Below are 11,328 nucleotides of genomic sequence, written 5' to 3'. Positions count from 1 at the left end.
TCGATGAAGTTACGATATAAACATAATGTTAAATCACGGTGGATCATTGACGAATTTAAAAAAAATATCTCTTTCTTATTGTCTTAGAATTAATTCGATTTAATAAACGATATATATAATATGTATGATATTAGTGATATTGATATTGATATTGATATTGATATTGATATTTTGCAGGACGGACCGTTTTTGGCATTTCGTTTGATATTGATATTTCATTATCAGATAGTCAGTTATATGAATATATTCTTTACATGCAAGAACACATTGGTGATACTGCTACAATTGTACCGACTTTACGTAGTACAAACCGAGAGCAAGAGCAAACGGAATAAGAAATATAGCAAAATGGATGTGTCGAACATCAGTATTATTTCTCGAGGTGACATGTACAAAGATGTAAGAATGAGAAATTTGCGAGATAACAATAGGCATAGGAATCGACGTGATAAGGACGTAGAAGCAAATTATAGTGAGACCGAAGACTCGGGAGAAGATATCGATAAATTCGATTTGTCCCCAAGAACTGTCGATCGTTCCAAACGGTTAGCCTTTTAACTACTTTTAAAGTAATTAAGTTACTTAAAAATAATTAAGTTACCAAAACGAAGGAAAGAATTTATTTTTTAAAAGCAAATACTTATTTCTTAAAATTAAGAATTTATTTTTAAGAAAACATCTTTTTCTTTATTTTTTGTATTTATTTTAGTTTTTAAATGGAATTAATCTAATTTTTTAACAATAATTAAAAAATAATTATCAGATTTGATAATTGAATTTCTTTTTGTTCCACACAAGGCGCACTAAATTACATTTCTCTTATATTTTATCATTATACAAAAAATTCCTTTATCCAGCAGAGTATTAATTTATGAAAAAATTTTCTTTAAGAAGTAGCTATTATAAATTTTGTTTAATATAAAATAGAAAATTAAAAAGACTAGGGCAAATTTTGTCTATAAAAATATTATACAGGTATTTTATTGGTATTTTACATATATTGAATGAATTATTCTAGAAAGACTCGCCAAGATACTGGATACTCAACGTCGAGCTCTCGTAATTCTAGCAAACACGACAGGTTGCATAAGCGTGAAGAAAAGAAAAAATCGCGTAGAGAGGAAACTAGACGTGGCACATCTGACGAGAGGCATAAAAGAAGAGGGGGCAGAAAGTCTTCTGAGAAAAACGAAAGGAAGTCGACAAAAACTAAAAACGACGATGACTCCGATAAGAGCTCCAATCGAAAGTTTGATAGTGAGAACGAATCTTTCAGCGACGAGCTGACTGAAAGTAAAGTTATCAGCGAACGCAGCGAATCGGAATCCGATAGAAAGAGGTAAACATATATTTTTAATTAAAGTTAAAATTAAGTTATTTGTACGTATTACATTTTATATTTGAATGTTAAACACAAAAATCGGGAATTAAGTACAAAATTAGCACGTAAGAAGCACGTAATTCTAACACAAGTACAAATTTTTTGTGGAGGGAATATTAGCTTCACAAAGATATATAATTTTCCATGCTTTTACGATTATTTACAGTGCCCGTAAATATACGCATCGAAAGCGGAGACAAGACAGAGATTGACAACGAAATTTGGACATCGTGGCATTGTTACTTATTTATTCTGCAATTCTAGTCACTTACATCTTTTTGATACAGGCTGGAATTAACGACGGCGTGACATTAATCACAAAAACGAAACATTTTCAACGTAGAGACTAACATGAGTAATATTTGTAAAGTCGAACGAACTTCCATGTATTTATAATGCGTGTACATACGCACGTGCGCATGTCTGTAGCTATTTGATAATTTCCAAATAGTAAAACATAGATGTTTATTTATGTAAATTGATTTTGGCGTTTTAAAATTTTTACCTGATTTAGAGAGAAAAAATATATTATCTGGATGTGATGATAAGAAAAATATAATTATTAGTTACGCATTTTATGTTTTGTAGGTGTCATTAATACTTTGTCGATAATGACTGCTGGTTTAAAATTTCAAAGTTATATTTTTGTTTGTATTTAATTACTGATTGATCGCATGATCCGTTAATTTTACGTTTAATTTTTTATATATTCAAGGGGGTGCTAGATCCTAGAATCAATGTTGAGAAAATTATTTATAATATACACATATTCTCTAGATACGATACATGTGCGCGCGCACACACACACACAGTAGAGTAAAGTGCATATTTCGGATCAGCAAATTTGAAATGCCTCTCTAGCCGCCTGTACCTATCATATGTGGATTTTTTTCGCTAATTGTCTATAGCTATAAACGATAGCGAAAAAATCCACATATGATAAATACAGTCGGCTAGAGAGAGGCATTTCAAATTTGCTGATCCGAATTAGAATCTGATCCGAAATATCCACTTTACCCTGTGTCCTAAAGGAATATTAATTTTTTTTCTAATCATATAACATTTGAGATACATCCTAATTGCTATTTATAAAATTAATTAAAAAATTTAAAGACATTTTTATTTAATATTACGTATTTTTTTATTTATTTTTAAGCCCGTTTAATTTACAAAAAACTTCTAGTTATAAAACTATTAATTCTGAATCTTGAATTTCTGACGTATGTTCCAGTATACATAGTTTATAACTGCAGAAATTATTCCTGACACATAAATTATTCTTAAATACACAGAAGAAATTCAAAGAATTGACAAAAATAACAAAGAAAATCTCATGATTTTATTAAGTAAATATTTTAACAGAATAGGAGAGAGCAACTTATTAATTTGCTGCAATTAAAATCTAAATTCTTAAGTTAAGTTCTAGTTTAATACTCGTAATTATACATATATTAGTACGTGTATCTTTTATAATATCCATATCTCTGTATATGTTCTTCGGGTAAAATAAACCAAAGGAATACGCGATTTATTATAAACTATTAACCCTTTTCATAAAATTATCTTCATAAAACTGTTTTAATGCGACAGACACATAACTTTGAACTTAACGATATCGTATACAATAAACAAAATACTGTTTTATCTTCAATTTCTTACACGACAGAATTATTGCAAGTCTCTAGCCATTGAATGCTCTGTTTGCTGTCGAGAGTGTCGATATAACTTGACAGATCGTCCTGATGAACCCCGTTAGCGGCGCAATATAAGATCGCCGTGTTCTCCAAAAGCTCTTGCAACGACCCCGTTTCATCTTTAGAATATTCCGATTTCTTTTCCTTCGGCTTCACATCAACCATGATAACTTCGCGCTCGTTCGGTTCCTTGCGAGAGTCAATCGAATTCTTTCTTATATAATTCAGCGTGCCCAGGTTCATTTGTTGTTCCCTCAATGGAACTTTGTGACTCTCTGATGTCGAAGGGCCCTTCCAAGCGTTTTGATTGCCACCGGCAACCTGACCGTCCTTGGTCTTCTCCAGCATCAAATGAAGCCTCTTCCACTTTCCCTGCGGGAAATCAAAACTCGTATTCGAATTGGATACGAATTGTTGAGTCTCCTCAGCCGTCGTACTCTTCTGCCAGAGGCTCTTCGGCAAACTTTTCACGCTCGGATTCGTCAAGCTCGTCTTCGTATCTCTCGAGCTGTAATAAGTTTGGTTCTGCATGGACTGCGTAGGCTTTCTCGTGCCTTTGTTGTATTCCGATAAGATTCTAGCGATCTCCGAAGTTTCGTTGGTGCACCACGCGAGGTTCTTGCCAGAACTCGTCATGGATATTCTACCATCTGACTCCCTGCTAATTTTCATCTTGTGCTCGAGACTCTTGTTTTCGCGCGCCTCTTTCACGACCTGTACGGTCTTCTTGTTGTCCAACTGATTCTCGAGGAAGGTCCTCTTCGTTGTATATTCCTGCGTATTCGTGGCGCACCTCTTTAAGGTGCGCACGTTGTTATTCACTGGCGATTCCTCGCATTTCGAAACCGGCTCTTTGGCATACATCAGCTTTTTGTAAATCGAAGACATCCCCGTCAGCGTCTCGTCGCCGGACGCATCTTCCAACTTGGCCGAGTTGAATATATTCCTTGCGATTGCTGCACTAGCATCGCCGCTCGTGGATCTCGCGGCCGAACTTCTCAACAAGATTAGAGAGCTGTTTGGAGCGCCTCGAATAATCTGCTTCAAATTCATCCTGATCGTTCCACCGTTCTGCGAAGCGGTCTTCGAACTGTTGAAGTCCGCGGTCGATTTCTGCGCTTCTGGTAAATACGTTGTTGAAGATGACGGAAAAATCGAGATGACTTTCTGATCGCTAGTGCTATTGGCGGTGCTTTTATTTTGTATGCTCTGCGCCATGGCGATCGCATAAGCTTCCAACAATTTTGTTTCTTCCGCAAGCTTAGTGACATTCTCCGAAGGAATTGCGACGTTACCTTTGACGTCCGTTGGCTCCTTCGCCAATTCTAAAGAGCTCGTCTTGGCGGAAATCGTCAGCTTCGTCATCTTTTCTTCCACAGCTTGCCTGTAAACTGGCGTCATAACTTGCGAACAATAACCGAACACGCAATGAAGACTTTCGTGCATGCATGTCTCAAAGGACTTGTTGTTCACGGAGAGATACGTATTCCACGGATCTTTGGTATTCGATGAACGTTTGCTTTTCATTCTCGCCTTTCCCTTGGACTTCTTCTCGGCCGAAGAGACCCGATCGCAATGCGGATCGACAGAGACCACCTCGATATCAGGCTCGTTGATGATCTCGCAATAAGATAATCCATCGAGGCTGGTGAAGTATCTTCCTAAATACTCCACTGCTAAACCAGCCTGGAAACATAATTGTATGAAGGATGTCCTAAGATCATTCAGATTCTTTCATGAAATTGGAGTTGATCTCTTTCCTTCTTTTTTTTTAGTAGAAATTATTAAAAAATTTTATTATTTCTAAGTTTTTCAAAAAATAGAATTTTAACACTTCCAAAAAATGTGTATCTCTTTAGAATGAAAAATTCTACTAAAATAAATTTCCAATCAGTGTTACCTAAAACTTATAGAGTGCAGTTACTGAAGTATAATAATTACAGTTGCCTATTCGCTCCTTTGACATTTAATTAAAAAGTGCGCAAATATATTTTATTTTAATTCATTAACTGCTATGGATAATACAAGATTATATAGATATTATATTGTATGGAAAGATAATTTTACTTGAGGATGGTAGACCGGTCTCTCATGCATTCCGTGCACGGGCCACTCCTTCCACTCCGTCTCATCTTTTTTGGTAGGTGCTTGATAAGTAGCACCTACAGTATACATCTTTCGAGTAACAGATCTAGTATTCATGTACGGCATCGTGGACGATCTTACGCGCTTCCCGAGTTCATAATTCGAATAAAACTCTTTCTTGTTGTTGGCCAACAGTCGTTGTTTCGGTCGGGAAAAATCCTTATCAATATTTCTCTTAGACACTCGCATGGGATTTCGTCTCACCTCCATCGTTTTAAGACTGAACAATGAAGCAAAAATATCACAAAATTTGGAAAAAAAAAAAAACTATTCTAAACAGATTAATATCTTTTTTCGGAATATATGTGTAGTGAATGAAATTGAAATGAATTATGAAATTAGAATTATTCATATTCCTTATTTTATATTATATTTTGTGCGACATAAAATTTAAATAACAAGTTTCGATATACAAAAGTCTATCATTTTTGCATATGTAAGTTTATCATCGATTAAAAGTTATTTTTTAGGCTTATAAACACATTTATATATAAAATAATTGTATACAAGTGTATACATGCGTAAATAATTTATAATTTGTATGTTATATATAATATCTGATTTATATATATGCAAATATATAAATTAAATCATACGTAATTAATTACTTCGAATTTTATTTGACAAATATAATAAACTTTCGGCACAAGTCTATTACGTAAGCGTCTTTTGATATTGCTCACGTTTTGTTCCTGAGTGCTCGTGAAATTCCTTTCATTTGAACATCCGTACAGCCAGAAGTCGAGCTACTACTGTTACTCGTCTCCGTCAATTCCCTGTAATCGCTGTCTTCCATATCCGACTTCGGTTTTTGTCGTATCACGATCGTGTCTGGCGGCAGTTTCTGCAGAATTTCCATATTTTCATAATCCACCGCGTTGCTTTGCGAATTTGAACCCTCGCGTTCTGCCATCTCTCCGACGTGCCTCCGTAGGATCATCTTGGAGTCATTGTCACTTAACTCGATCACGCGACGATTTACATTGTTGGTCCTGCCGCGATCGCTCGCTCGGGTCTGTTCCAGCAGGATCATCTCCGCATTTCTATCGTATATTTTCTCTCGATTCATTAACGCCGAACTCGCAATTAAATCGAGACAGGAAACGTATCTCCTGGTGACATCTTCGTTTTGATCCTCGCCGATCGACGAGTCGATCTTCGTGGGTGGTTCTTTAATTTCTTGGATCTTAAAAGAACGCTGCTCGGATAATGCGTACGAGTTCTTCGGCAGTACCTCCATTAATCTAAATCACTTTATTTTATATTTATTTTGTATTACATTCAGTTTAGCCTTACACGTATGTATATGTTCTAATCTCTAAATGCTTAGCAAAATCTCCTTTTCACGAAATATTTAGTAAGCGCGGCAAATAATGTGAAAACCCATATACGAAACAATAAGATTTACAGATATCATTTTGCTCCGAAAGCACTGGACAGTTGGAAGGATCTCGCATAAATAATTGAAAACGTATAAAACTGTGTAATTGAAAAATTTCGCGAATATATTTTTGAGACATCTACTCATGTGTATTTTCTTTATTTCGCGCAATCTGTCGATTTTTTTTTAACACCGGCACTTTTGTGAAATGACAAATTCCATCGAGTGTCTACGACGTATGGGTGTGTGTGTCGCGTGTGTGTTTTCTTTTATAGGGTTGTGTTCTAATATAAATACCGCACATAATATCGTATCCTTGAATTTTAAAAAATATAAATGTCTATGACACGAACTTTTTATTTTTCTGATATTTAAAATTGTACTGTAACTTTAAGTAATTTTTTTTTCGTTTTATAATCTAAGGCAAATCAGCAAATTATTATATAAGAGATAAACTTATTTTCAATTTATATTAACTACCTTAACTACGCTGTATTTAGAATGAGAATTGTATCTTTGTGGACATGTATAAACGTGAGAGAAAAGTAAACGTGAAGTGTAAAATAATCTTAAAAATGCAGCTTATAGGGGAAAAAAACGTACCTTGTGATTTTATTTACTCCTCTTCGTAGACAGACACTTCGGCCAACTTACAACGGAAATCCGCGTTAAATTTATCGACGTCTTTTACCGTAAACGTTTTTCTTCTTTTGTTATAAGAGGAAATATGGAGTTCGCGTACTTTGAAGGCAAGTTGGTGAATTCCTGAGAGACTCCTAAATCTTTATTGGCCGTTGGATAAAATTATAAACAATATCCGGACTAAATGAAGCGATCGGTATCAATCGGGAAATAGTAAGGAGTAGCAGCTCCAGAGACGTAGACGGTGGAATGAATTTTCGCAAAACAAAGCACTGATCGGCTGTCACGACAGTGTCGCTTCTCAAGTGTTTTCATCACGTCGGTCGGTCGTTTGCGCGCACGCACGAATCTGACAAATCCATTGGACGACGAGAACTGACAGTCGAAGCCTCTGGCAAGCGTGGAGTAACGGCTGCTTTATCATTTCAAATAAAAGCGCCGTATAAACTTTGCGTTATTATACATCCTAAATAGTATATAATTTCCAAATCGCCGTTGAGGATACATACAGCCCGTCTCGAGTAGCATCGATTTTATTTCAAAGCAAATATTAAATTATACTAACTAGTTCTTTTACATGTACATACACGTAGATATTGAATACAATATTCGTCGCTCGTATTGCACATGAACTAAAACCGAGATCGCGGAAAAGTCTTTAGCATTTTCCCCTTTCTTCTCTCCCTTTGCCTATCTCAGCATTAAAGGTATTTACAAAGAAAAGAAGAGTCGCCGAAATGTTCTTGTTACGAGCACTCAATTAATTCATATTGTCGGTTGTCAGCGCGAGGGTGGTGAGCACAGATCGACGGTTTGGGTTTACTCCCAAATTTTCCCAATTTATCCAGGACAAGCGTGCCGTCAGATCTGCAATAATGGTCACGATATAATTAATGCATCGAGAAATCGTAAACGTTACGTGGTTTTTAATATTCAAACGAAATTCCATAAGATTGATTTTAAACATGTAGTGATATTTGTCCTACTAAATTTTCGAAAGAAAGCTGTACATTGCCAACTCGAAGAAGTAATCATCTTCTTCAAAGTAACTTTTTTTCGAACCCGAAAGCGATATATTTAGTTTCCAAGTAAAGGTACTCTGCAGAAGACAATATATTCAACTTGTTGAGCATTCAATATTAAAAATTACACTTCTCCAATTTTTTAATAGAATCCTTAAATCGTAATATTACTGTTTTAATATTAAGTTTTTGTAATGCAAGACACAAAGACGAAGTCTATATTTTTTTATTAATTGAAAGATAATTTTTATTATAATTTCCTGCACACATCATCATCCGATTGATAGAATTTCTCTGAAATATGTACGAGATGCATACCGAGACGTTACTTTTCATGTTATTTTTCAAATAATCGAGATAATTACGAAAGTACAGACATACCGCTCGTGTTCCATTCGGCGCGCTCGCCGTTTATCTCACCCCTAAGGCACCTCTCGACGTAAGTCAAAGGGTCGAGCCTCGCCGCTAGAACCTCGCGCAAGAGCGCAATGTACGCTATGGCCAGGCGCAAGGTATCGATCTTCGACAGTCTCTTTTCGTAAGGAAAGGTCGGCACGTGGACCCGGAGCTCGTCGAAAGCCGAGTTGATGCTGCTAAAAATTGCAATCACACTGACAATCCGCTCGTGCGTATCTTAGGAGGGAAATATCAAGCAGAGAAAGAGATTTTACACAATTATATACATCTTGGAATAAAGCATTACACTGCGAATCAATTTGTCATTAACGCAAAATATTAATAATATTATAACGGTTAACGTGTAAGCAACTGATTTCTTTAGCAAGCGACGGTCCGCAAATGCAAGGCTTTAGTTTTATTTTATTGATGGTTTAAAACAATTTTTATAATTATGTTTTACATTTATATAATATATATAATTTCGCCGATATTATCTCAAAAATTAAATCTCATCTGCACATAGACTATCTCATAAAATCTGTTTCAATAGATTAAAATTTATTGCTAATTACTTTTTGAAAATTCCTTACCTCAGCATACGTTTTCTTTCACGAATATTAGCTGCGTGTCTTTGAATTCTATAAGGACTACCATTTGGATAATAACCCTCTTCTACGCCGTTCATTTCTGTGTCATGATCTGAACAAAAAAGTTTATATAATGAAACGTTAATCAAATAACTGCATTATTATAACTATTTAGCATTCATTACCTGGCGTTGAAACTGGCATGTGATAGTGCAAAGGAGAATGTGTATGTGGCGATGTGTGGGTGACATGTTGCGTGGATCTGCCCGCGTAAACGCACGAAGGTAATTCTGCCATATCTTCCTCAGTGATATCGCTATTGTGCCCCACGTAATATTGAGTACTGCAAAATTATAATAATGCAAAATTTGTTTGTGCTACTCAGATATTTGACATTTGTGTTTGTATAGAACTGTTAAAAATTTGGTATTCGTATTTTTAAGTAATAATTGAAAATAATGTTTTCATTATTCATACATTTCCTGATGCTAAGTATATCGATATATTGATACAAATTTTGTATATTAATAGTTATAAATTTTATTACAGCTAGTGAAACTCACAATTCGCATTTTTAAAAGATATTTAAAGTAGATTGTTTAGAGATCGATCTCTCTTATATTAAAGAGATATGATTTTAGATTATATTAATAGCTTGTAATATAAGTAATGTTATAAATTCTATTATTTTTTTTTTTAATTATAATTTATTAGAAAATATTCTGCAATTAAAAAAATGACTTACTTTTATTTAGTATAAATTTTACAATTATCCATGCTACTGTGGCATTTAATTTTTATTAGGGAAAAAATCATCGCAAATTTGTTTTAGTTAATGCAGAGTTATTTAAATATTATTTATTTTCTTCGTTTAAATTGTAGTCCAAGTTATCTAATACACTTTTTTATTATGTAGCAAATAATGGGCACGAGGAAAAATTTTTGTTCCTTGCTAAAGCAATCACACACAAGTAGTGAATTATTATATACACAAGTATGGAAGAAATCACTCATTGTCAGTGTAAGATATAAAATACGTTCAATATAAAATTGTTTAAAAAGAAATATTGTATTGATAAAAATCCCAATTAATTCTTTATTATTAAATTTAATAAGAACAATTTAACTAATGATTTAAATTTTTCTTTCTATCTTACAAATCTTTAGCTATTCGCACGTGGACAGTTTTCTGTCGATATTATTGATATTTGTTACCGAACGTTGAAAAAAAATCTCAATTAAAAATATTAGAATACTCTTTATTACAATTAATTATATAAACATTAATTATTTAGTTATACTATATTGAATAACGATTCAGAGTTTCTTATTAATGTGATTGATCAACCGAAAGAGAAAGTGAGATAGTACCTGGTACAAGCCACGGTGGAATCTGCAGGTCTTGACGCGGTGCCGACCCGATGGCGAATCCTCTGGCTTCTGTCGTCAAAGTCGTACGAGGGATGATGATTCGCCATAATGCACGTTTTCACAATCTCATTCGTCGTGCGGTATCCCCCGCAAATTGTACTTCACGAATCAACCAACAACCACTAAACGTGGCCCCTCGACTTCTCTCTTATATATATATATTTTTTTTTAAATTTTGTTTTCTTTTTTCAAAAAATTCTGAATTCTTTCATAACACGCTGACTCGCGACGGTCAATTTCTTGATCTCTCTCCCTATCGATCTGGCCACAATTAATCGATTGATTGATCGTGCAAACGGAAGTGTCCGTACGGTGAATACGCGGATTTCGACTATTGACGATGTCCCCAGGGAGGCCCGCTTTATATATGAAAAGCGTCGGGCTTGCGTGAGGGATGATCGATACCAACCCCTGGGCGGGTTTGCGGCCAATGGCGAGCCGAGACGCGTGTTGGACGTGACTATCAAACGCGCACGGGATTGGCGGGCGGACGCTCCAACGGCTAGGACGACGGACGGGGCGCAACACCCCCGCGCAAATTTTATTCGTCTCCACCCACCGTTACCCCGTCGTCATCTCAACGGCAGACGGCGGAGCGGATTTATTCGCGGGGGAGGAGGGGGCACGGGGAGGGAGCGCGGCGAGG

At 35.4% G+C, this 11,328-nt stretch overlaps 2 protein-coding genes across 3 annotated transcripts; both read right to left on the bottom strand.

Moving 5' to 3' along the window:
* Window positions 1-2,711: 2,711 nt before the first annotated feature.
* On the bottom strand, window positions 2,712-6,460 carry LOC143896389 (uncharacterized). The gene is made up of 3 exons (XM_077404245.1): window positions 5,904-6,460; window positions 5,143-5,440; window positions 2,712-4,761 (listed from the first exon to the last, which is right to left on the bottom strand). The coding sequence occupies exons 1-3, from the start codon at window positions 6,458-6,460 to the stop codon at window positions 3,037-3,039; spliced, it is 2,580 nt and encodes an 859-aa protein (XP_077260371.1). The 3' UTR covers window positions 2,712-3,036.
* Window positions 6,461-6,798: 338 nt separating this feature from the next.
* LOC143896392 (uncharacterized) lies at window positions 6,799-11,039 on the bottom strand. Of its 2 annotated transcripts, none has more exons than XM_077404257.1 (5): window positions 10,623-11,039; window positions 9,437-9,594; window positions 9,255-9,363; window positions 8,647-8,855; window positions 6,799-8,110 (listed from the first exon to the last, which is right to left on the bottom strand). In XM_077404257.1, the coding sequence occupies exons 1-5, from the start codon at window positions 10,727-10,729 to the stop codon at window positions 8,004-8,006; spliced, it is 690 nt and encodes a 229-aa protein (XP_077260383.1). In that variant the 5' UTR covers window positions 10,730-11,039; the 3' UTR covers window positions 6,799-8,003. The 2 variants fall into 2 exon arrangements, with proteins under 2 accessions (XP_077260383.1, XP_077260382.1); XM_077404256.1 differs by having other exon boundaries at window positions 8,647-8,858; window positions 10,623-11,037.
* Window positions 11,040-11,328: the final 289 nt, after the last annotated feature.

Source organism: Temnothorax americanus, unplaced genomic scaffold (genome assembly GCF_048541705.1).
Source record: "Temnothorax americanus isolate GAGA-0224 unplaced genomic scaffold, ASM4854170v1 Scaffold18, whole genome shotgun sequence".
NCBI classification, from domain to species: domain Eukaryota; kingdom Metazoa; phylum Arthropoda; class Insecta; order Hymenoptera; family Formicidae; genus Temnothorax; species Temnothorax americanus.
Note: the sequence above shows the minus strand (reverse complement) of the source record. Positions and strands in the feature narration are given on the sequence as shown.

Bases quoted from the DNA above. Each gene is read 5' to 3' on its own strand.
- LOC143896389 (XM_077404245.1), bottom strand. From the start codon at position 6,460: ATGGAGGTACTGCCGAAGAACTCGTACGCATTATCCGAGCAGCGTTCT. The intron at 5,441-5,903 runs GTGAGCAATATC...TTCATTGTTCAG, and splicing joins CGAGCACTCAGGAACAAAAC to TCTTAAAACGATGGAGGTGA. The intron at 4,762-5,142 runs GTAAAATTATCT...TTATGTTTCCAG, and splicing joins GACCGGTCTACCATCCTCAA to GCTGGTTTAGCAGTGGAGTA.
- LOC143896392 (XM_077404256.1), bottom strand. From the start codon at position 10,729: ATGGCGAATCATCATCCCTCGTACGACTTTGACGACAGAAGCCAGAGG. The intron at 9,595-10,622 runs GTACTATCTCAC...ATAATTTTGCAG, and splicing joins TCCACCGTGGCTTGTACCAG to TACTCAATATTACGTGGGGC. The intron at 9,364-9,436 runs GTAATGAATGCT...TTTTTTGTTCAG, and splicing joins CATGCCAGTTTCAACGCCAG to ATCATGACACAGAAATGAAC.